Source organism: Pelecanus crispus, chromosome 4 (genome assembly GCF_030463565.1).
Source record: "Pelecanus crispus isolate bPelCri1 chromosome 4, bPelCri1.pri, whole genome shotgun sequence".
Lineage (NCBI taxonomy): Eukaryota > Metazoa > Chordata > Aves > Pelecaniformes > Pelecanidae > Pelecanus > Pelecanus crispus.
In genome coordinates, this window is record NC_134646.1 from 77,024,596 (window position 1) to 77,051,282 (window position 26,687).

At 38.1% G+C, this 26,687-nt stretch overlaps 1 protein-coding gene across 1 annotated transcript; it reads right to left on the minus strand.

Moving 5' to 3' along the window:
- Positions 1-1,272: 1,272 nt before the first annotated feature.
- Positions 1,273-18,658, minus strand: SH3BP2 (SH3 domain binding protein 2). Its single transcript, XM_075709572.1, has 13 exons — positions 18,617-18,658; positions 12,890-13,029; positions 11,717-11,819; positions 8,846-8,963; positions 8,172-8,242; positions 7,681-7,769; positions 5,472-5,537; positions 4,295-4,883; positions 3,098-3,206; positions 2,699-2,754; positions 2,180-2,261; positions 1,871-1,930; positions 1,273-1,418 (listed from the first exon to the last, which is right to left on the minus strand). The coding sequence occupies exons 1-13, from the start codon at positions 18,640-18,642 to the stop codon at positions 1,281-1,283; spliced, it is 1,647 nt and encodes a 548-aa protein (XP_075565687.1). The 5' UTR covers positions 18,643-18,658; the 3' UTR covers positions 1,273-1,280.
- Between the last annotated feature and the right edge of the window lie 8,029 nt (positions 18,659-26,687).

The window sequence follows — 26,687 nt, forward strand, 5'->3', positions numbered from 1 at the left end:
ACAAATTTTACAAGCACCCTGCTAATGCCTATCAGTGATGGTCTGGTAGTGCTGATAGTATGTTAAAAACAGATTTTATTTTGCATGCAGCTACAAACTGAGTAACAATTTCAGTAATGGAAAAATTCTTATTGAACTACAAAAAGGAGACTAGGAGAGTATGTTTTGCCCTAGAACAGAACAGAATGCAATGGGCTGACAACCTGATCCTAAGAGACTGACCACGAAGATTTATGGAGTGATAGTAGCATCACACTCATGGTTTCGGGGGGTGTGTGTGTGTGGGGGTGGGTGTGTGTGGGGGTGGGTGGGTGTGTGGGGGTGTGTGTGTGTGTGTGTGCGCGCGTGTGTGTGTGTGCGTGCGTGTGTGTTTTGTTTTAAAGAACCTTTGATGATGGCAATATGAGAGAAAACTGCTAGTCAGAATTTGGGGTATTCAAAAGACTCCCTCCCTTCCTCCGTAAGCTTAAGTAGTCCCTTCTCTTTTCTCCTACCCATTAAAAATACTAGTGGCAACTACCCTTCCAGTTCAGAACTAAGTAATGGGGCTCCCATGAAAGCCAGGTCAATATTATTCCACGTCTATCTGAAGTGCACGTCATTAAGTAATATGTGGGATGCCATAACCGTATCAGTTGGCTAGTACCCTGGTATTGATTACTGCAGACATTGTAATCAGAAGTTACATTTACATATGAGGTGGCTTAAAAAAAAAAAAAAGCCACATTTCCTCATGATTTTTGCCTATAGTAAACCAAATTATTTGCATAGAAGTCTTCATTATTTATATGTCAACTATACAAGTAATACAAAAACTCTCAGTTGAGCACCAGTGCTGACTTAAGGAGCAATACCTTCAAGTCAGAGTATTAGTATTCCATGTCACAACTGAATTCTGATATCCTTTCAGAAGTTTCCCTTTGCTATATCAGTTGTATTCAGACCACTTCTTTGTTCGTGTCCGTCTTCCACATTCCAAGGAGATTAGTAATAGCAGCAGTTTTATAAAAGGTGTAGGTACTATGGACAGCTTTCACAGCATAATCCGTTCAGATCTTTTCAAAAGAAAAGAGCATAAAATCCACTGATCTGGATTGTAAGGTTTTACCAAGAGTTCATTAAGTGGAGTCCATATACAATTCACGTGAGAATAAACGGTTGAAACAGATTCGGTTTCCGTGTGCAAACAATGGGATGTCCAACAGTGGCAGGAGTCCACATTTAATTCAAGGGCAGCAGGGAACCCATCTGTCCTAAGCGTCAGTGAATTATGCGTCATGTCACCTTGGTTTAGAGTAACCATAAGGACACCGAAGAATCAGGCTGTCGTGACTAGGTAAGACATGAGTGCTATAGTATTCGACCAGGCTTCCCATGTTCAAAAACATGATGTCTGAATCCAGGTAAAACTTGCAATCCTGTTGTAAAGCAAAAGCATATGTAATCATTGACAGTAATTTTTCCAACTCAGTGTTTAAAAAAAACCCCAAAACATCATCATCATCAGAACTAAGAAGTTCTTTCAAACAAGCTACTGCTTTGCAAACTGGTCACTTACACAAATATGTCCAAATAAACTCAGGAATTTAATATTCCTTCCTTTAGGATTTGACTGGAGCTGAAATTTAGATGTGAACATGTACAGCTAGTTTGTCTTTTGCACGATATAGCAACTAGAAAGCCCAGATCCAAGTACTCAAACTCTCATCCTAGACCAGATAGTTTTAAGATCAGCTTATTTTTACTCTTAGGAATGGGAAGGAGTTGAGACTAACAAGTTAGTCTCAATATACACCTACACACATGCACACTTTACACGCGTATATATACACATGAAATTCATACGTGTACACATAGTGCAGCTACTAACCTTTTCGAAGATTCTGTAGTTTCTCACTTTTTCTGCACATTCATCCCATACAACCAATACCTTGAAGAAGAAAAATGCAACATATTCAGTCTATGCTAATAAGCTCTTCTAAGTCAATGTATAATTAAGGAATTAGTTACAATCCACCCTAAAAAAAAATATCACTGAAGTTATGACAGCGATTGTCTCAGATTTTCTTGCTTTAAGGAGAGAGCACATGTAAATTGTTAAGTACTTTATCATATACAAGATACAGTATCTCTAAATCAAAAAGGTTTTTTGGGGGTAGATTCAGCAATTGCAAGTTACCTTTCCAGACCTAGTAGATGAGTTCCTAATGCAGTACAATCCATTTTGTGGTTGTCCCCGTGGGCTACTGGCTCTAAATGTCCTAAAAATAATACAGCAATTACATATATTAGCATTTTACATATCAGATAAGTAAAATGCCTAGATTCTTAAAATTCTTATTACAAATCTCTATTTCAGTTGTAGTAATTCATCGTACATCATAGCTGAAAGAATTTCACTGTTCTAGCATCTGAACCAGCAATGCAGCACAGAAGATCTGGCTTTCTGTCCCAGCTAGCATTCTGGCAGAACAACATTCTCCAGGTGGAACAAAATCACTTTGCAAGTACTATGCGTTTTCAATTGATACATAAGCACTGAACTAACTCCCCTAGAAAGTGCTTTCAATATTAAAAGGAATTTAAATACTTCACTGTGTTTTTAAACACAAATTGTACCTATCAATTTTCTTTGGACTACTGTTCAGTGCAGGTTTTTGTAGGACCTCTAAGCAACTATTTTAAAGTCACATCCTACCTTTCAACTTCTAAGGATTCAGAGGTATTAAGAAATACTGAAGTAGGCAGCCCAACCTGCAAAAAATATGAAGAAAATAAATCACCATGTAAGTCAATGACCACTCAAAATGCTAGCAACTTGTTATGCAAATAGGCTACAGCCATCAGTATCTGAAATTATTACTAGTGATTTAATCTTTACTTTAGGCTTCTTCCTCATTTACATCCAATAATAAAATCCAGAATTTACCAAGACATTCCTTAAAGCTCAGGAAAAAAAGAAAGAAAAAACCACACAGCACTGTTTTCAGAAAGTTTTTTTTTTTTTTTCCCCTGAAATATGCATTTAAAACGTCCCCAAAAGCATACATAAGCAAGAAAAATACTCTTTGAGAATGGATCATCTGCTTGATCTTACTTTTTCATAGTCATCATCAGAATCATCACCAGGTTGGCTTGGCTTGGAGGGTAGCGCTGGTTTTTCAAATGAGAAGCTTCTAAAACTCTGTCCATCTGGTGATGATCTCCTGGCAGAAGCAGAACAAAAACTGAAGGACATCTCCTCAGGAAAACAGAAGAAATATACACAAAACACTAAAGGGATAATGAAACTAGAACTGAAGACTAAGTTTCAGTCTAGCCCCCAAATCACAGATTAATTTAGGTTGGAAGGGACCTCTAGAGATCATTTACTCCAAGCTCCTGCACAAAGCAGGCCCCACTAGATCAGGTAGCTCAGGAAGCCGCATCCAGCCAAGTTTTGAGTATCTCCAAGGATGGAGATTCCACAGCCTCTCTGCAGCACTCTCTTCTGGTGTTTCACCATCCGCATGGTGAGAAGTTTTTCCTAATATCTAGCTGTAATTTCCCAGGTTGTGACTTCTGCCTGTTGCCTCTTATCCTATCGCTGCAGACCTTCGAGGTCTTGCTGACTTCTCCATACCCACCCATTAAGTAGTTGCAGACAGCAGCAATCTCCCATTAGCCTGCCTAAAGGTTGAATGAATCCAGTTCTCAGCCTCTTCTCACATATCATGTGCTACAGCCCAAACGTCTTGGTGGCCTTCCACTGGACTCACTCCAGTATATCAGTGCCTTCCTTGTACTGTCTTTAAAGAATTTATTACTTGTTCTTCAGAGCTGCTAAACGATCTGAGGGACAAAAATATTTTCATCTGACTCACCACACCACTGTAACTAGTTCCACATCCCTTACTAGAGCTGATCTTAATATAAAATGAAACACATTTCCTATCTCTGCACTGTTTTTGCGGTTCATTGAGGTTCTGACATAAACGGTTCTTATTCACTGCGATCAAAGGCTTTTAAGTCTTTAAGACAGACCTGAAAACAAATAAACTACAAAATTTTGGTGTAATTTTTTTTCAAGTTTAGTTTATCTACTATTTCTTTCTGAACTATTTCAGAAACTAAACTCATTGCAAGATTTTCAAATAACAAATACAGAGGCAAAAAAGCACAACGCTGTGAGGAAGAGAGGGATGGTGCAGGGAAGAGAAACAGGTGTCGATGCGAATCTGAGAAATGTGTCAATCAACGAGTTAACTAATACCCAATGGAAAAATTTAATAGTGCATTGTATTTTCCTACTTACTGTAACTGGGAACATGAAGACTTCTCTGATCTAGGCTTGATTCCAGGGGGCTCGTGGCTTGGCACAGCTGGCTTTGGGAGCACAGGTGGCACAAACAGTCCAGGTTTACCATGTTCTCTTGGCACTTTGGGCTCTACTGGTTTTTCAGTAAACTGTGGCAGCTTGGGTTTACTGCCTGGAAGTGGAGGAGGAGTTTGCAGTGACAGGTTTAAGGTTTTTAGCTTCTCACATCCTTCTGGAGTAGCAAGAACTTGAGCTAGAGGCAGAGGCTCTGGAGGCAGTGAGCAAGGTTCTTTGACACACACAGGCTTTTTGAAAAGAGGTAGAGGGGGTACAGGGGGTGGCTGTTCACTTAGTCTCCGGCTTGAGGATTGAATCTTTAGATTAGGTTCAGCTCGGCACTGTAACTGGGATTCTCTCATCTTTAAGATATCCTCTAGTTTGATATCAGGTAAGCTTCTTTTAGGAGGCGGTGGTGGTATTGGCACAGTAGATTTGCCAGCAAAGGAATTTGCCCTTGATTCTGAGTAGGCAGCTTTTCTGACATAAGGAACTGGTGGAGGTGGGTAGGCTGGGGGCAGGACCATATCTACAGAAAGAAAACATCCAAAAAACCACGACACTGAGTAGAAATACAATATGTCAAGAAATGAGACTTTTCAAATTATTTTTTATGTGATTTAAGATATTTAATTGACATCTGGTCTGGTGGTACCCAAAATGCTGGATAAGCATTTTAACTTTCAGCACAATTCTGAATGTTATGTGTAGTAAACTCCTACAATTTTTATTCAGACATGGCTTACGATGACTTCGCAAAGAGTTTTCCCTTTGCTAAAAATAAAAAAAAAAAAAACAGAGGCTACATTAAAAGCATTACCCCTCCTCCAGACTGATGACCAGATACAGGTCCTTCCAGGGCAGGAGCCCTGCAAGAAAACATGCCCTTAAAGGCACGTAACACTTTCTGTAAATTGCTACTGCTGTTACTAGGATCTTTTGACCCTAAATACCTCTCAAGATTAGATATCTGTGCATTACTTCAGTTACTTTACCACCTGCGACGCTTAAAATATGACCAAGCCAAAATAAGAATCTGGCATTCTACAATGAATATTGCCTTCATTGGTGGCCTTTCATGGCGCCTTTTGTGAAGGGAATGAAAGAAATCACATACCATCTTTCACTATGTCAGAAGTATCTGGCTGCAAGTAAGACTCATCCTCTTCCTCCTGGTCGTAATCTGCAGATAAAAATCAATGAGTCAGACTCTGATAAGTACTCCTGGAACCAAGAAAGATTATTGAGTACTTATTGCTTTTTAATAAGCAAATATTTTTCAGTTAATTTTTTCTAAAAAGTGGTGAAAAAAGATTAACAATTTTGGTCCACCTCTCTGCTATTTAGAATAGGCGTTTCCTTAAATTTTGATGTCAATTGAGAAAGCCATCGCTTACAACAGTGGAAGATGCACTATACTGCACATTAAATGCTTTCCATCTTTCAAGTTAAAATTTACTTTCTGGTGACACTTTCTAGTGTTATAGCCTTCCTGAGAAAAATTCAAATCAGCTGCAGAGACCAACTACACGTATGCACTAGCAAAACCAGTTGGAAAAAAAATAGTCCCCAAAACCTAACCCTAACACAGAAACATTGATGATTTTGCAACACAGAAGCCTAAGCAAGCCTAGTGATCTATGAAACAACTAATTCTTTCGCCTTGCACTGGCAACAAAGAAATGCACCACAACAAACGTCTTAAATGGTTTCACTGTTGCCTTAGTGGTAAGTCAGAATAATCAAGACATCCTTTCCAACCTTAATGATTCCTAGCTTTTACTTTCATTAAAAAATAATCCAGCCACCAAGCCAGGAAATATGAAATTATTACTCTACCCTTAACTGGTTTAGTGGTGGACTTGGTAGTGTTAGATTAATGGTTGGACTGGATGATCTTAAAGGTCTTTTCCAACCTAAACAATTCTATGATTCTAGGCAGTAATTTCTCATCCTTGACTACGATAGGAGCCTCAAGGACAATATGCAGTATTTCCCCAGAGAAACAGATTTAAAAAAAAGAAAAAGAAGTAAGAATATCTGATAAAAAAATCAATTGGCTCCTCTAATTTTCCTAATTTAAACTACTGCTAGGCCTCTTAACATAATTTGTATTGCATACAACCCTTCCCTCCCATGAACACAGAAGTACTAAACTACAATCCTTCATGAAATGCTGATGAGTCTGCTTTCCTCTGCTTTGCAGCAATTGAACAGAATTTCCTAAAAAGACTCACTCCTGCTTTTTTGTCCTAGTCAGGAAAAACAGTCAGGAATTTCCTTTCAGGAAATGAGAGTACTTGCTCCAATCAAACCTGCCCTTAGAAATCTGAAAGGGCAGATGGGAAAATGCCTAATAAAGGAACTACATTGAACCTTGAGGCAAGGCATGTTGGATTTTACTAACGTGTATCTTGACTAGGAAGTCAGTTGCTGAAATATGCTGGGAATGCCTATCTGACAGGCTTCCTGTAATGTCCTCACTTCTAATTAAAAAATAAACACACTCAGCCAGAACTGTTTACTGGGAAACTAGAGCAATGAACAGTTACCAAACTTTGAATAGAAAAGTTTCTTTCAAAAACTTTTGAAAGGAAAAAAAAATAGAAAATGCTAAGATTTTCAGAGCCATACTTTAAAAAGTTACTCATTTTGAAAGTAATTGAAGAATGTTAACCCATGTGTTTCACATGGGCCCATCCTCTGCCTAATGCAAGATCTTCCTAAACTGCAGGGATGATCAATTCTGTTTCATACTGAACAGACTACAACACAGATGCAAGAACATCCCAGTGTGGGTGACTGCTTGTTATGCAGAACAGATAAATTAATTTTACAGTCTAGATAGGAGGTAACTAGCTCCACGTGCATTGTCTCTGCATGTTTTCAGAACATACTTTTAAGTGATTAATATCCTATTATTATTATTATATCCAATTATTGTCAATAATATTCAATTATCATAATAAAAACCACTGTTTCCACACTGTGACCTACGGACACACTCAAAAGTTTTATCTTTTTACTAGATCTACAAACTCTCTAACATGCAGCCTTAATAAAAATTTTAAATAGTATTATTACGGTGTCAGACACCTCCTTGAAAGATCCGAGTTTCTTTAGTTACCATTTATTTTTACTAATGGTTTATGGCACATAATATCTGCTTCTGATTTTAAATTACAACTACACACCTTGCAAAAACAAGAATTTATAGTTGCAAATTGGATCAGTTTGCTTAAGCTATGGGAACAGTTCCTGCAGAATCCAGAAGAAATAAGCAAGCAAATAGATCAATCTTATTTATCAGCGTCTAAATTTGTCACCTTCGTTATCTGCTGAATGATGAGAATACTTGATATCAATGGGACGTTCTACTGAGCCATAGAAACTGTCTGCATCAGAACCAGAGTCACTGCAAAAGAAAAGACAGAATACCTTCTGCATCACTCTGCTATGGGTCTTGGGACAGTAAACATGCCTGTTACCAGGACTGCAGCACTGGAAAGAAATGCTGGAAAAGCAGAAGCAATCTATTCCTACTTCCCAATTAACAGCCAGATATGTTGCTGCTGTCATTTTAAAGTTTTTATTTGTTTTACATAAAGCTGACATTTAAAGTTCTCTTAGTAAAAAGATTTATTTTTGTCTTGGTATTCTTTAAACTATGCATTAGGAAGGCCTTTCATTCTTGGGCCTTACTGCACCTGTTTTTATTTAACAGTAAATTACTTGTAGGTGCAAAGAGCCTAAAACACCATTGTCAAGAGCTAGTGCAAAAGGGATAAAAAAACTAATAAAGATTAGGGGTTGATACCTGAATTCTGTTATTGTTTCTTTCTTCTCATGGTAGTGATCAATTTCCATCCTAAGGGATAGCATCCAATGCTAAATAAGAATAAAAACACAACATTCAACACAGGCATCTTTAAATCATTAAATGAAGAGGCACAGTATCTGTCCTCTGTAAGAACAGGGTAACCATGCAAGGAAGCTACATTGAAATAGTGTTTATCCATGACTTTATTTATGCATTGAGAGAACTCATCAGTCAAGATGTTTTGACCATCTAAAATGCTATAAGAACGTATTAAAATATTAAACTTTCCGTTTGTGAATTTCAAACTGTTATTTCTAAAGCCAGGTACTTGTTCATAGTATGTTTACGGGCAAGAGGTTTCACTGAACAGTTTTCACACTTTATCAAAGGTTTAACATACAAATATTTGCTCCTTGGCTAAAAAGAAAATGAGCAATATGGAGAAAACCATGACATCTAGTATGTCACTTATAGCCATTCCCTGAATTACAACTTGACCTAACACTAATTTAATAGTTAAAACTTCAGACATGATTCTCAGAGGAGCCCAAAGAACTAGGTATACAAATTTCAGTGACAGCTGTGCATCCAGTTCACTTAGATTTTAGGGAAGTCCAAGATTCACTTTCTGCTTCAAGGAAAATTATATTGCAAAAGAAGAAGAAAGTTACCTTTCTTTCATCTTCAGAAGAAGCTGAAAAAAACCACGTCCTGTGCTTCTTGCTAATGTGAACTAACTTGAAAGGAAACACATTGCTTGATGTTGTCTCCTCAGCGGCCCGCATAACCCTGAGAAACAGAACCACCAATGCATAAAAACCTTAATCTATAAAGTTAATTCTGCTCTGCAAGTCATAAAGCTCTGATAGAAAGCAGTTTTACTGGCCAGTTTTGCCTCACCAAAAATAACCCCCAAGCCCAGGAAAATGCCACAAAAATCCCCATACGTGCATTTGTTGTACTTCTCCATTAAAGTGGTAGAAAGGACAATGCAAGAGCAGTGACAGGAGAAAAAGCACTAGTGAAACCACCAGCCAGACTTATAAATGGATGTTTTCACCTGTTCAATAGTTTTAATGAATTGCATTAATTCACAATCGTCACACCATGGCAAAAAGTATTTAGGATGCCTGTGATCCTTATTTCAGAAAGGCACAGAGGAGAAATCAGAACACAGGCTGTCCATGAAAACTTTTAATATTAGTTTTCATTCATTAAATTAATTCTTCCACTTTTCCCTTATAAACACTTTCTTGCACTTTATAATTTTAAGCCGAGCATAGCTCAACTTCTTTCACAAACTGCATTAGATATGCTTGTTTCTTTTTATTTCCCCACCCCCAGCAGTGCCCCAAATGAAGAAATTCCTTACACATACAAAAATGTAGTTGTAAATGCTCGCTCTAAGGCTTTGGAACAAATAAGGAGACTAAAATCCTAAGAGTGGGTAATCTAAAAGTAACATTTTTAAGATTTATTCAGCATAAGCCATAGAGAAATCTTATTAAAGCTTTTACAATCATTATTGGGGCTTGCTTTCCTGTTCCTAAACTTTTTAACTCACCAGTTTCCTCATATAATATGGTATTTCTGTAAGTCCTTAATATTTAGGGAAGGTGGTTTGTAAACATAGGAAAAAGATTATCAGAGACATTTGGGATTTGGATAGGTACCTAATCAAGATAACATTGTTTTGGCCTTTCGATACTTAAAGGGGGCTTATAAGAAAGATAGGGACAGGCTTTTTAGAAGGCCTGTTGCAACAGGACAAGGGGTAATGGTTTTAAACTAAAAGAGGGTAGATTCAGACTAGATAAAAGGAAGAAATTTTTTTAATGATGAGGGTGGTGAAACACAGGCACAGGTTGCCCAGAGAGGTGGTAGATGCCCCATCACTGGAAACATTCAAGGTCAGCTTGGACAGGGCTCTGAGCAACCTGATCTAACTTGAAGACGTCCCTACTCACTGCAGGGGGGTTGGACTACGTGACCTTTAAAGGTCCCTTCCAACCCAAACTGTTCTGTGATTCTATGAAAAACATACCTAATCAACACCCTGAGGCTGCCATTAATAACAACGTCAACTGCAAAATTACTTCAGAATTAGAGATTACATCTTTTTAGAACCCCAATCCTACTTTTAAGCTACAGGTTGTAGTTTTCTGCGTCTGCTGTTGTAGTTTTCTGCATCTGACCAGTCCAAAACAAAGCCACAAAAGGAACTATAAATTATTTCTCTAATGTAAGGCTAATAACGATGTTAATGTGGGAAATACCTATGGTACAGCTGGGGGGATACTAGCAATAGGCATCACTATACATTTTGAGTCACTAGTGAACACAGCACTTTCTCATCTCCTGTCCACTCTTTAACACATAAAGGCTATGGAATGAAAACTGCAAAACAGAAGTCCAATGAAGCCTCAGAGTGACTTGTTTTCACACAAACTTATGCAACTACCAATTCTAACAAATTCTTTCATTTCAAATTCTTTTTCAATAATGCTTATGCCTGTGCATAATATTAAGCCAGACCTGGTCCCAGTTCCAACCAAGGTCTCTACAAGGCTGCTAGAATGCAGACATATAAAAAGCAATGAGACAGTCCCTAGCATTTACAAATCCCATGGTATTTTTACATTAATGTGATTACAGAAGCTAGTATAATGGCCAAGTTACAGTATAGGTTACTTATACAAATTAATCTCGAATCCTTAATTAGCTACAATGATTACAACTGCATGCCTAAAAAATAACTGACCATTGTTGTGGTCAGTTAGAAAGCTCTCACATTCTAGTAACAGATATTTCCTTATTCCAAAAGTCTGAGAACATTATGCAGTACAGGAATGACATACATGCTTACAAATACAATAAAATTGCAGTGGTTAGGACCAATAATGTGATCTACATTCTCTCTCATTAGCATCAATTACAACAGCAATGTCCTGAAGTTAGGTTGGACGTCTATCAGTAGGCCTTGTATGTATGCTGCACTCAGATTCTGATAGTACTGGTTAACTTGAAAGCCATTATTTTTGTCTTCGACTTAAGCCAGTATTAAGATTTATAACGTGTAGCGAAATGAGTCAGACATTTTGCACATGCATTCTCTCATTTATCACTCCCTTGGTTCAATTTTGACACTAGTGTTACTGAATCAGTAACTCCATAAATATTCCTTTCTGATTCCTTCCCTATTTTTGTGACTAGCATTGAAATCACTAGAGAACAAAGATCACTTGTCTGAAAGAATCCACATGTATCTGCATGTGCAAAATCCGCAATAAGTCAGTAACACGAGTAAGCACATTGTAATTTTAACAGCTTTACTGGTTAAATTACAAAAGATGAAGGCTATACACTTGCAAAGCCAGGAAACATCATATATACAATTTGAAAGGAATACATCTCTTGGAATCTGAGATCAGTGCGTAACCCAAACAACAGATGTAGTTGAGTTTAACTGAGTTGCAAATGAAAGCCATACCCCCCTGCATTATGTAAAAGGAGCTTGGGTGTTAAGTAAGTTTGGCACTCACCTGTTGTAACCATTCAAAGAAAATGCACCCTGTGGAGATGCAGATGTGCTGCTCTTAAAATAGTAAATACATCCCTCGTGGATAATCACAAATCTCAATGGCCCTGAAAAGATAACAAAAAAAAGTCAGCAAAATATAAATCCAAAGGCAGTATATTAACTAGAACCTCTAGCAGAGGTAGAATTATTGTTTAAGATCTTACTAATCTTATTAATCATTATAAAAGAGCACAAACTAGTTAAGTGACAGCTTGTTGATGACCAGCCACATGGTAAAGCTGTCCATTCACAGAGTTTCAGGACTAAGGGTAGTATTTGCTTCCCTCATTTGAGAGGCAGCTGATTTGATAACTTCAAAAGAAGCCTAAGAGACTGTAGTTCTGACCTCCACCTGTGCTCTTTTACTAGAGGAATAAGCTAACATAAGAATGCAACCTAAAACAAAATGGGAGAAAGGTGGCCACAGGCTACAAATACATGTTTATGTCCATTCCAAAACCATGACGGTATCTCCCTCTCTTCTTTCACCTCCAGTACATAATAAAACAATGGTTTATTTTCTTTTTTTAAAGGGGCCAAAATTCCTTCCTCTATCAAAGGCAGTATTCTTCGTCCTTAACTATGTAAGTATAGTTTAGTTATAGACAAGGCTAGCAAATGAATAGCATATAAATAAACCCAAAATCTTAAGTTCTCTCCATGTAAATAGATTCTGATTCCAGAAGCAATTACTGTTTTTAAGTACAGCCTAATGTTGGCAGTGAGAAAATTTCCATTTCACAGCAGCAGTAGAAGATGGGGATATTTTTCCAGTACAGAATAACCAACTGGAAAAAAAGCCAAGTACTAATTTCATTTAGAAAAGAATATTTGAAACTGATACATATCCCAGGAATCTGTTTCTGTCTTTAAAACCTTGTGAAGAACTAGACATGAGTTTTAACCAAGAAAATCAATTGCAACGTTTATCATCTAAGACTTACAGTTCCAAAGCAATTAAAGGAAATTCTTTCAATATGGGTCTTTCATACATATATTCCAGTAAAATTGTAATCCATTACAAAGTAAGTGGAAGAACAGCTTCATTAAATAGTCGGCTAACATGAAATGTGTTAATGGCTCCAAAGGCAAGCATTTAAAACATTTAATTTAACTAATACCTCATTCAACTTACACTTCAAGATCTGCAGCTGGGTGCCTCCTTTTTTATGAAGATACCCTGATTTGGTCACTCCTCCAGGCATTGTCAAAAGGTTTTGTGCTCCAATTGCCTTCATTGGGACTGGCCAGACCTGCTCCTGCGAGGCCATCATTCTGCAACGTAGAATAATTAAAAACAGTTTAAAAGTTAGGTTTTACTTTACGAAACGAGTACCAAGAAACAAAGCTTGTTTCCTTAAACAAGTTTTCCAAACAACTAACATGGTTCAGCAGTCAAGTATGTAGCACAGACGGGTGTTCACAGATTCCAGGAAGTTTGTAATGTATAAAAAACATGGTGCAAAAAGTCCCGAGTTATTTTTATACAGCTCTCAAAAGTGATTGACAGTTGTTGAAACAATGAAAGAGTGCTTAGTAAATGTTATTTAAGTACTTATATTTTAAAAATGCCTCAGATAACACTGTGAGACTTAATCAGGCAGGTGACTAGAAAGGAAATCAGCTGCTTCTACCACACATGTAGATACAATATAATTTGCTGTATAATGAGGGAATCAACAGTCATATTTTAGTAACTGCAGTATCCAATACTACTGACTCCTTATATTTAAATGTTTTGTTCTGAATGAAAGCATTAGTATATAATCTCATACTGGATGTCATACGTGACAGCATCCTGTGCAAATGAAGTTTCTCTCAGATTGCTGCAGACTGCCATTTAATTTATATATCAATTATTAATACCACGCTCCACCAAGCACCTTTGCAGTTACCACTCTGTGCTATCATCTTGAACAGGTTACCAAGAAAATCAGTTTCTTAGTAGTAGTTTTTTTCTGTCTGATATATCACTATGAGACCTTCCTTTCTCCAACTGCTAAGAACTAGGCTAAAAATCCTACTGTGTAATACAGAAAAGAAATCATGCATGAACTGAATGGGAAGTTCGACCTAGACATAAAATGGTTTATTATCCTCAGGTGTAGGGCTAGAGATCTTTGCTGGTAAGAGGCAAACTAATGAAGTTCCAGTTAATTAGTTTCTGATAAAGGAATGATGGTTTAGAACTGAAAAGCTTTTAGTGGAGGACTGAAATCTAATGGATCCTGTTTGCTTCTCCTTTCCCCAAAAGGGACAGTAATGGAAGTCAACAGCGTAGCTCAGTACAGGAATCCCAGAGCCTACAGCACGACACACCTACCCGAGCACTAACCTCTCCAGCCTAAGATGGCAACTTGAAGTACCTATACTGAAAAGAATAACCAAGTGATACAGTTTTATTGAGGGATTATTTGCCCCAGTAGAATACATATCTATTGTATATGTGTTAGGAAAAACAGAAATGCAAGTCAATTGATCTTTCAGTGGACCAGCTTAGGGTTTAGAGCTAACTCCTTGCCCTTTGCTGCCGATGCATGTGTGGGGAGCGGTAGAAATTACTAACAGTTTCTACCAGGAGAGTTTAAACTCAATTAAATTCTCTAGGCAGCCCAGAAAACTTAATCACAAATATTACGTTTCGGTCCCCAGTGTTATAAAACAGGCACAGGCAGAGAAGATAGGATCCAAGGCCCTAGAAAGGTTCTCACAGCAGACACTGCAAGGCACCATGGTTTCCCAATTTTCTTCCAGGACCTTCCTGCCCACCAAAAGGTAAGTTACTTTTGTTGTATTCAGCTATATCCTTCCTTCTGCTATTTCCTCCCTGTTCTTATTATATGATTGAAATCTTTCCAAGCTGAGTTGTTCCTTCCTGCTCCTCCCCAACAATAAAATTTCTAGCAACAGCAATGTGTTAACAGGTCTAAGAGGGGGCTATGCACAGATATGTTAAGCTTTTAAGAATTAAAAAAAATAGTAACAAAATTTATCCCACCCCACCCCACCCCACCCCCCCCCCCCAAAAAAAAAAGAATCTTTCAAATTATTTCTCCACATCTTGCAGAAAAGTCAAAGTGTGGGAAATGGAGAGCATTAACCAGCTGGCTGCTGACACCAAACCACACTGCAGCATTGCTAAGAGTGACTTTCTTGAAGTGAAGCACGCAAAGCCAAGTCCTGGGCTAAATTTTTCTTTTAAGAACGGGCACATCAACATTCAAACATTAGAAATTAATTTATGATTAAGTTATTTCAGTCTGCTTCTAGTTACATTAAAAAAAAAAAGATGAAGTAAAAATGAAACCTTTTTATTCAAATATACTCTGATCTCAGTTTTCTTGATCCAACACTAACATTAGTCTCAATACCATCCAACAGTTTCAAGTTCATCATGGATCTTCAAATCCTGCATGCTTTTACTACAAAGAACAGAACAAGAATGGACTTAAGCACCTAGCCTCTGCTGTGAAACTGTTTCAGTGTTACGTACTTAGGTTGAAAACGTATCAGAAGAGGCAGAGTTAAATGTCTCGGAGAGGTTATCCAAAACAACCAGTAAGCTGAGATTTCTAGGAAGCCAAGGACAAACACTGGGGACAAGGGTACCCCGCCCTAGGTCAATATAGAAAAGCAGAAATATTTGACTAGGTCATGTTGGCCTTCTGTGCGGGAATAGACTAGTTAGACTACTCACTAAAGTATGCCTGGGTGGGGCACTTTCTCCTCCACCTGAAAAGCCCGAATATCAGGCAGACAGGAAAAAAAAAAAAAAAAAATCATGGAAGCAGAGGAGCAATTGGAGGGTTGGGGGGGTGGGAATCCAGTTCTACAGTGCGATGACTACAGCATTTAACCGAGGGGGAAGGACAGCAGAGTATCAGGTTCTGCTTCCTCTATTCACGATCATTTCTTACATTTGACTACACGCTATAGAACAGTCCTCAGAATAAAGACCAAACCTCAGAACTTACCCATCCCAGCGAATAAAAGGAGATGTGGCTGAACTCCACAGAACCCAGTACACATTACATGAGCTAGAGAGCCCACCTAATATACCAGGCTTTTCAAAAGATTTAGAAGCTGCTATGCCTATTTTCTGGATCTCACTGTGGCTTATAGCACGCCCCATCACATCTGCAGGCTCCTCAAGCACTTTCATTTGCAGACACATTGCAGACACATAGGGAAGACTTTGGTATTCTGAATTGAAATGTTTCAGTTAGGCTTCTAAAATCCATTTAACTACTTTGAATCTAGTCCCAAGCAGATTTTCTTCTTTTCTTCACAGTACAAAACAATCCTGGAGTGACACTAGATGGTATTTTGCATCAAGCTGCTAGGAGAAAGCTGTCAAAACAATGTAACCGCAGGATCTTTATTGTAGGGGTGGGAGGAAGGACAAATGGATGCTCTTAAAGACTTCTCTGGTCTTAGCATCTACAATATGGTTGCCGTTAGCTCACTGAAATGGTTCCTTCCACTCTTGCTATTCCTCTTAAATTTTTTTTAATCCATTACACAAAGAACAGATCAATAGCAAGCACTGAAGTCAAAGTAGAGCCTGTTAGCTCTGTGATCATTAAGAACAGAAAGATATTTCCAAGTTGTTTCTTATACAGTCACATTCTTGCACTACAAGCCAAAGACCCCACTACACAATTTCACCCTAGCTGCATAAGCAGAGTTTCTTCCATGGAGCCCACAATGAAGTTAACAGAAAGGGCCCACTAAGTGCAGAGCCAAGCCGTGCTCTCTTTCTGACACCCGTCCTCTGTTACAAACAGAAGGTGACATTACTCATGCACTGTTTTGTGTGAGCTCCTAGCAATAGCTATACACTTTATTGTTCTTCCCACTCACTGAGGGACTAGATGCATATTTTTAAATTACTTTCCATCAAGCCCCAAAACCCATTGTAAGTGGCTACTGAATCAACCTTTTCCCCCACTGAAATAGCACTGAACTGAACCCTCTGAACCAGAAGAGGATGGCAGCAGACAGTGAAAGGCCTTGCATCACTGTTTCTCAGATGATCCCTGTGATAATTCTATGTCTGTGAGGGAGGTGATAGGCCTTAGAGCGTACTAGGAGAAACGGTGGAACAACAGCTTATAGGATTTGCTTCATCATTCAACACTGCTTTTGGAAAGACAGAACAGTGCAGTTAGCACTCTCGAGCACGACGCAGAGCTTCTACAATTACTGCTGTAATTACTTCATATATACAAACTGGTCTGCCACACTAAAAACCAAACCCATTTGCAGTGTATTGTCAATGTATCAATAAAGTCAGTCCAAGTCTATCACATAACTTTTCTCAAACACTATCACAATGAGCTGGGTTTGATTTTAAATTACCATGAAAGTCACAACAGCATGAAAAAATTGTGAAATTACACACTTCACTGTGTAACCTAGATAATGCCAGTCTGACATAGAAGTTTCTTCTGAATCATAACAATACTGCTACCAAGCTCAAACTTCAAACAGACAGTAGTCTTCTGTTATTGTGTAGTATGCAAATGTATACATCTGTGAAGTAATTTTAACCTATCCCCTCAGTCAGCGTATATGGAATAGCTAAATTGGAGGCTAGGGCATAACTTTACAGGCTAAAAGTCCCTCCATGAGTAAAAAAAAAAAAAAAAAAATTTCTGCCACATTAAAAATCTGGATTACATTACAGAAGAACACTTATCCCTTTTGGCCTTAAGAGCTATTGGCGTCCAGCTCAGTTAAAGCAAATAAAAACTGATTCAGCTAAGGATTGCATCCTGGAAGAGCCACAAGTCCTCAGTTCTTGCTTAACTTCAGCAGAACATATGGCAGATGTGATCATCTCCACATCTTGCAGTATATAGGCATAAAAACGCATTACCCTCACCTCTGAAACTACAGCTGCCAAAAGTTGTACTAAAAATTCTCACTTGTGATAATAGTATTTATGGTCTGTCTTGGAGCCCAGTTTGGTCATGCTGAAAACAAATAAAAACCAGCCTCCAAAGTTGCAGTACAAAAATTAAACCTGATCTGAATTTGTAACAAGTATCTCTATGCCAATTATGTCTGAGAACTTTTTAAACTCCATAATATCTCATAACTTCTAGTCTTTAAATTCTATTTTGAAAGTAAAACCTAGCAAAGCAAGATGCTAGCTTCCTTCTGAATATATAACGTACGTATAACATTACATGTATAACTTACAGAAACAAATGCATTCCTCATATAACTCAGAGGGAGACTGAAGTTTCAGTCCCTACAAAAGGCTTAACCAAAAATGAGGCAGCATTACATACAGCAAAACTGTAAAATAAAAACTTCCCCAATGGGCTCTCAGCAGTTCTGAACAAAAAACTAGTTCTCCGATTCAACCATCTAAACATTTACCATCTGTTCTTAAAACCTCCTTCTGCAACATTTTCACATCTCTTTTCCTTTTATTAAACATTCTGCAGTATTTCTGAAATACTCTTTTGTATCTCTCCTACTTTTTTGGTTACACATTCCATTTCTTAATACTTCTAACAGCCCCTTTCACAATAGTCTCTCAAAAGGATTAACAGCACAGTACAAACACTGTAAAGTCAAACAAATCTTACAGGACAAAGGGAACAGAGAACTAAGCCCAACTGAGATACACTGTTGTAAGTAAGTTTACTCAGTTTAACTTGCTTTCCTTTTCTAGCAAACATTTTCAACCCTCGCCTCTTCTCTTCCCCCTTCAATTCTTTACCCTTGAATTTTCTGCACGAGTTAAAAGTATTTTACCCCAGATACAATACTCCGCTCTTCGTTTCAGCCTGCTCTCTACCCAAAAGAGAAAAGATGACAGAAATACAAGCCACAAATATGCACTAACCTGGTGACAGTGCCTGATCGACACATAGTTTTTCTGCTGACAGTTTCACCGAATGATTGTTTCCTTTGCGATGACAAAGCCATTAATAACTTAGGACCCCTCTCAGGCATGGCAGGAACATCTCTACGCTTCTCCCCGTTTTCTGTATTATAAGGTTGAAAGTGACTGCGATAGCTGCTGTACGCTCAACACGCAAAACGAAAAAAAAAAACCCCAAAACCCTGCCCCAACTGCTCATGCATCTGCACTGCACTGCGGCCAGAAGGGACGCCTAGGCAATGACTTGTTTCCTTTGTTACTTCCTGTTTCCCCCAGTGCTAGTGGGCAGCACTGTCTTTGTCAGATTTCCCAACTTCCCAGAGAGGTTATAAATCAAACCCTGCCTACCTTCAAACCTCTGCCAGCCAGAAAGCAGAGGGCATTCTCCAGTGCTCACTTGCTTCCTACTCACCTTTCAATCGACGACTTTTTTCCCTTGGGAGAAAAATGAAGTAGTCCCTTTTTTCTTACAGTGTACTCAGGCTCTCACACCAGCAGAGGCACAGCTCAGAAGTGCTGCCTGTGCTTCTGGTACTGGCACTGCACCACAGAACTATGATAAATACTTAATTTCTCTTTTCTCTCCTGTAGCTGGAGCTTGTCCTTCCCTCTTCCACCCAAGAAATTAAAAATAGCCATTTTGAAAGATTATGCAGCATATACCTACTTTAGAGCAAGTCTTGCCTGTACATTTGATGCTACACAAACCACGAAAGACAATAAAATTTGAATCCAAGAAGCTCACAACGCAAGGGCAACAATTCTACAGTACAAGTACCACCAACTGATGACGAATAAATATCATTGGTTTACACTTACTTTCATCTGGAGCTCCTAAAGGGACTCAAGTGTTCCACTGTCTTTGTCTGGAATTAGCCAACACCCTGGGCTAGAAAGTACAAATGAAACAAAAACAACTCACAAGTTTCAGAATGATGGACAAAACCTACACACATGAACATACCAAGCAAAGCCTACTTCACATATTTTTGCAGAAATAGACACGAATCTGTACTCCAAAATAGAAGGAAGAAGTTTCTATATAACGTCTTTTCTTTCTGTGAACTACCCAACAATCAAAGCACAGAAGAAAACAACATTTCAGCTCCTGGCCACGGCTGTATCAGCTAGAAAAGCAATTCTCAGCCTTCACCATAGGGCAACCATTTGCACTCCCTTCCATTCCCAGATAATTTAGGAAGGGGGCGCAAACCATAAATATCACACACCTGTTGTTAGCTAGAACGATCACCATATCAACACAAAATCCTGATGCTATTTAATAAGAATCAATATCCAGTTGTCTCAGTGGCTTAATTAACAGATGTTTCACACAGAAAAGATATAAAGAGGCCTGCATCTCAGCAGTTTTGAATTAAATTCACTTGCTTTATCTGCTACAATATCAGTTACCAATTTAGACTTCAAGCATTAACACACAATGCTTTAAAGCAATCTTTCCTCCCCCAGTTCTCTGCCATCTAAGCCTACTCTTCTAAGTCTGCATTACCATCTTTGCAACCTTTATCTCCACCTCAGTAAAAAAGCTACAATCAAAATGACAGCATTTGAGTATACATAACACTGGAAAAAAAAAAAAAAAATCAGTTCCTCTTTCCCTTTTCTGGTCTGACATACCTAAGTCTTGGTTTTCCCCTCCAAATTCCGCAACTACAGTACCATGTTCTTTGGCCTCAACAGTCTCATTTTAATTCTCTCTCATTTATCCAACATATGTTCCTGAAGTATTGCTTTTCCACGCTAACCTTTCTGATGCTGTCCTCTCCTGTTCTTCACTCAAGGACTCAGAAATACAGAATTTTTCATTTCAGGTTCCAAGATCCCCTTTTGATTTTTGTGGTGATTTCCAACACTGTCGATATGGTCACAGAGTTGGAACAGAAGCCATTTCGCAAATGCACACACACAAGCTGGTGTTCCACTGAGGAACAACAACAAAAAATCTAGATGTTTCACAGTTTTGGAAGAATGAAAATTCAGCTTAACCTTCTAGACCAACCATTAATCAGAACAGTTGTGCTTCAAAATTGCAAATAAAGAGTCTGAAAAGACATTAAATCCTTATGGATTTGACTAACAAGTCTGCCAGGGAAGTGACAGATTATTAAATTTATCCTTCTTCACAATGCAAATTCAGTTTTGCAAAGAACTCTGGTATATGGTTTTCACACTAACCTTCATTTGTCCCCCCCCCAAAATCAGTGGTGAGAAACAGCCTTGCACCAACCCAGCCTAGGGAGAATTTCACTCAAAAGGAGTTACTTCATTGCTTTAACATTATGAGATTTCACTCAGATAGCCTTAACAGGAAGAACCAAAGCATCAGAAACCAGTATTTGGATTTCATTCTGGCAGGGCCAGTGTCTGAGGAAGTCAGGCAATCATCTCTGCCATTGCTAGGAACAGCTCTTGCTCCCAGTCAAGAGCAGCCCTATTTACCTTTAGTTAATGGAAAGCAAGAGCAATAAAATCTACATCTAGAGCTGTGCTGTCCTTGCCAGTATAAGTTCACTAGTCTAGCTGACAGGTTGAGTTGTCTCTGCAGCAAGAGAGCTTCCTCTTGCTGACCAATTTACAGGAAACTGCAAGAATGGACTCTAAATAAAAGCAGCACGAGAAGAGCACAGCAACAGGCAAGGCAGAAAAATTAACAAAGCAACAAAAAAAAATTAAAATACTGTAAAAACCACTTTCCTTCAGCTGCAGCAAGTAGTCAGCTCAGTAGTCAAGTTGCACTCAGAATAATGTAAGAGTTCATACATTATCTATTTCCATAAAAGCCTACAGTATAGCAAGGCTTTAAAGGCAGCCACATTCTGTTAAAGTTTTACTGACTTTAATGAGCTTGAATCAGGAGTAGATTATTATGAGTTTTATTATTTTATTAATTCTACCAAACTAGTTTAGCCCCAAGTTTCTAGATCACAGTGGAAACTGAAATCCACTATATCGAGAGATGATTTATCTGTCAACTGTATACTCCATAACTGCAGATTGTTAAAGAGCAAGTACAAATTACTCGCCTGAATCCCTCATCTGCTAGGTAAGGCAGTTCTGTAAAAATGTGAATAACCATGCATCAGAATTAACTCTGCTGGGTGACCTGCAGAATAATAATTAAAAACAAAACAAAACAAACAAAAACCAAAAAACAGCAAAGGGGAGAAATGAGGCCAGAACTTCCTCAAATCCCCTTTCAGTGCCAAAAGAATTCCTATTCTTTAAACTTCAACTACCATCCCCTCATTCAGCTTACTTAAGAAGAGCTGAAGAATCCTTAATAATGTATTTACTTATTTACTTACATATATTTAAGAAGGTAGCTGAAGCCTTGATAATATATACTCAGTCTAAAACTGAGAAACACTTTAGGTCACAAAGCTCCAAAGTTTCTATTTATACCCCACTGCTCCTATGTTCTGTGCATCTATGGACATATTGTTGGCTTGGAACTTCAAAAAAGCCAGCCAGCACCGGTCTGCAAGAAATAAGCCATACTTCAGAGAAAGAGCATATCAATTTTAAAACGAAGTTGTAACTTTTCTTGGTTGTTTCACCAAACAGCTTGGCACAAGTCCTAGAGATGATATACTGATTTTGATTTTGGGACATCATTAATGTCATATATTGCTCAAATGGCTGTAGACCAAAGTACAGCCGCACAGTATTTGCGGTATATGCATAGCTTGTAAAAAACCAAATTACACTGCGCTGCTGGAAGAGAAGGACCTTCTGCAAACTCTCAATACAAGAACATTATCATTTAACAGATTCTCTTACATCAGCTAGCCTTGAAAAATAACCTAAGATTTCATACTGACGTAAATAAGGATTGAATTCAAATCGGTACAGCTACCCTAGCATAACTTTCTATGGTGGCAATTTTATTATGAGTCACTTTTCAAGTTAATTTTAAGGGATTTCTACTGAATCAAAAGGCCCCTCAAAACTGTATAGGAGCATTCACCCAGCGAGTTAACTGGGTGTCAAGTCTATGCCAGTCAGACCATACTAGTAACACCTGGTATAAATAACACTTAAAATAGAAGGCAAGTTCTTAAACATTTTTGCTGCTTATCATGTTTCTTTAAAATAAACTCAAAGACACATTACCAAGGCAAGACTTCCATTCTTATTTATTATTCAAACCAGGCGGACAGGTTCTTTGTTCCTTTTAACTGTTACCTACATACAAGGTCCTTGTAAAAAAGCCTGTAAATGCAGCTATGGTTATGATTAACTGGTATCTTTCACCAGTGCTCGTAGAACAACTTAAACTAGACCGTAGTTTAATAATCACGTAACTGAGCACAAGTACAAACACGATTGCCAAAGCCCTATTACTGCAGACAGTTGTGCTGCAGTCAGCTGCAAAGGGAGCTTCCCCAAATACACGTATACACTTAAAGTGGGAGTTTCCACAAATTATTTGTTTCCTTAGCAGAAGTTTTCAATTCTGAGATACTACAGTTGAAACAATCTTACTGCTAGGCTGGTTTGTGATGAACTGCATACAATTCTATCACTAATGTAGTCATAATTGATAATTTAGGAAGCACTGCTGGACCACAAAATAATTTCTGCTTACATGTCAAAACACCTTTAAGCATTTAAGCTGGCTGACCATTGAACTTTAGTAAAACAAAAAGGAAAATAAACACTTTTAGAAATTCACAAGAGGGAGTCAAATATCCATTACTGACTATAAAGCATATCCCATAGGTACATTTAACCAGCAGCCATCTTGCCATATAAAGTTAAGTCTGTTAGGAAAGATTTTTTTCTGTTTTCTTAGAATTTTAGTTAAATCAATTTAAAGAACATCAAGAGTCCAAGGGGAAAAAAGAAGACAGACAAAAACCCGACCTTAGAGGCCTACGCTTATGTTCACTGTTTTCTACCATTTCTGATACTAAAGCATTCTGGCAAGACATACAACATCCATCGGTTCATTGTATACTGTGTATACAAGGCTAACAAAACTTAGGTCCAGGACTACTATGGCCAGTTAAAGAGAATATTCCATGTGAGCGTATATGCAAGTCAACAGAAAAATTACTGAATATAAGCAATTTTAAAACAGTCCTGCAGCAGGATATTAAAACCAGCAAAAACACATAAAGCTTAGACACTCAACAGGACTTTCTCTGTAGCAGCAAAAAACTGCAATGAGTAAATTTAGAACTGTATCACTGACCCCAGTAACAAGCTACTAATTGAATACTGAAGAAATTCAGCAAGCCCTGGTTTAGAGGAGGCATTTGATCATGTCACCCGTGAGCCCTTCAAGCTTGCATGTCCCTCTTCTGGTGGACTGCAGTAACCTTATATTTCAGGAAATACAGCTCTGCAGGCAAAAGAGGAAGCTCAACTTTTGTCAGACCCTGGGAAATCAAAACAAGGTAAACATTTCCTACATTTATTTTGCTTGTAAAGAGACTACATGATACAATTTAAAGACAAAGTGTAACTGCAAAGACTCAGTCTATACTGCTGTACAACACAGTAGACAGTGCTGGTTTTTAAGTAGTGATGCAGTGAAGCATCTCAGCGTTTGCTCTTCTCATACTTGGAAACTCTGACTAGGAACCAGAATCTCAAAATAAGCTAATAACCATGCAAGTGTAATTTATAGAATTAGATGGCCCAACGGGGCCGTGTTGCTAATGGACAGTCCCCACCTCCAGCAGCTTTGAAGCTCCATGTGCTCAAAACCTCAGGCAAGCAAGTAGGTGTACCAGAAAAAAGGCTTATTTATTCTGATTCCAATGACTGTTCCCTTTTAAATCACGATACGAACGTCTCTAAAGAATGTTGTACAGCACAAGTATTTTGCCACTCCCATCCAAAACACTCAATCAAAGGACTGAAACAGGTAGGAGCACGGATTACAACAATCGGGATTTAAGGCTACTGTATATTTCACCACTTAGGTAAATACTACTACTTTTTTTTTTTCCTTCTTTTTTCTTTTTTTAAACATGCACTGGAAGGAAAAAAATCTCCGCAAGCTCATGCTTACTTTCTACAAAACTTGAATTTAATTGTAAACACCAGATCATGTGTAGTTGGGATTTTAGGTCAAGACTTTAAAATTAAAACAAATCTACAGTGCAAGGCTGCACCAGAAAGACTGCAACAATTTTAATTTGGAGGACATGAGAGGGAACAGTCATTTCATATCACTTAACCCTAAAAACGTATAATCACATGCAATGGGCTTCTTCTACAAGACAGTCTGGACAATGTCATTTTATATTATCATTTCTTTCATGGAAACCACTACTTGCTTCAGAAGTATGACCAAAAGGAAAAAAAAATTATCCCCTCTTAAATCTTGTTTAAATGAACTCCAACAGCAAGGATGAACCCAACATTGATCTACGCCTCCAAAGCTGTAGAGTTGCATTCAAAAGCGAGTTCATGGAGGTCTATTTTCAAGTACAGAAGACATTCATAAGCAATACTTCGTAAGACATGAACAACAACATTCTTATTGTACAACACAGTTCACAGTTTGCCTAATCAAATATATTACTGGTATAGTGCCAACGAAGTTTGCAGAAAGGTTTCACAAGAGGTATAAAAACCCCACAACATACCATAAGAGTAACAAACACCAGAGAGTAAGATAGGCCAAAGGCAAGGAGCTAAAATACAAGTTCTAGATCCTCACTTTCCATCTGATCTTGACGTCACTTAACTCTTCAAATCATCTCCTTTTCTGACCTGTCTTGAAAGTCAAGACATATACTCTTACAAAAGCCTTTATAAGGATTAACTCATTCACACTGGGAAAAAGACTTCAGGAAACTAAAGATAATAGGAATGGATTTAGTGGTACTGCACATGTAAATCAAAACCCTTTCCAGAGTGATGATCATTAATATTTTGGAGGCAGGAAAAACAAACAAACAAAACAAAAGAAAACTTGCTGTAATGCATCTAGTTTAGCGCACAGTGATTGAGAAGCTGGGAATACAGAAATCTCTCTCAGACTCCAAGATCTGTCTCTGGCACTTCAAATGACACCAGCAAGCCCCTGAGCTGCAAATTCTTAGGCTGAAAAAATATTCTATATTTTTGCCCAGGTCTTACACTCTTCTGTAAGCACTCCTCAGATCTGAGTCCATACAGCCATTCCTACTGTCCCATCAAGTGCTCAAAAAGAGTCTGTAAACTGGAATATTAACTTTACATGATATTTCCCATTTCCTTCCCACCAACTCTTCTTTTTTAAATTAAGACATAAGGACTTATTCCAGCCAAATTTGAATCTAGCAGAAGCCTGGAATTTTTCACCTATGTCCTACAGGCCAGTTAGATTATTTCCCTCCCTCCCCACTCTTTTAATATGAAGATGCTTCTTGGCATCACATTAACCTATCCTATCTTAGAGAACTTGCTTCTTTCCAAATCCTTTCTTAAACATCTAATAGCATTGTCTATTCTTTCCATTCTTATGGTCACATCAAAGCTGGTCCAAAGAACATTTGGCTGACTCCTGGCTTCACTGACTTCTCACCTCCAAAACTTACTTTTATTTATTAGACACACTATAAATAAACATATAGTAAAATTTTGTATCTATACAGTTCTTAAAGAAATGGTACGTGTTATAGATGCCAGCAACCCTGCTAATCTTCTTAGCAAGATGAGCTACAAGGAATACATTGCTTTTGTGCACCATTCTTTCTTAAAAGGTTTTTTTTAAAAGCTCTTTCAAAAGAGTGCAGCCAGACTCCTTACAGACACAAACCGGTTATGATATAAGGGCACTCTTCTTTATGACCTCCAAAAGCTTATGTTTTGTGCACTTCCTAGAACTAAAAGCCATTGTCTCCAAGAAGTCCATATAGCATTCTTTCATTTCCAAGTTTTGGTACTCCATAAAATTCAAGCTTACTCTTACATATGGAGCATATAACATTTCCAGCAGAAGCTTTTGCAATATTTACAGATTATCTTCCTGCTACACACATCCTAGATATTCTTAAGGCATTCTAAATAC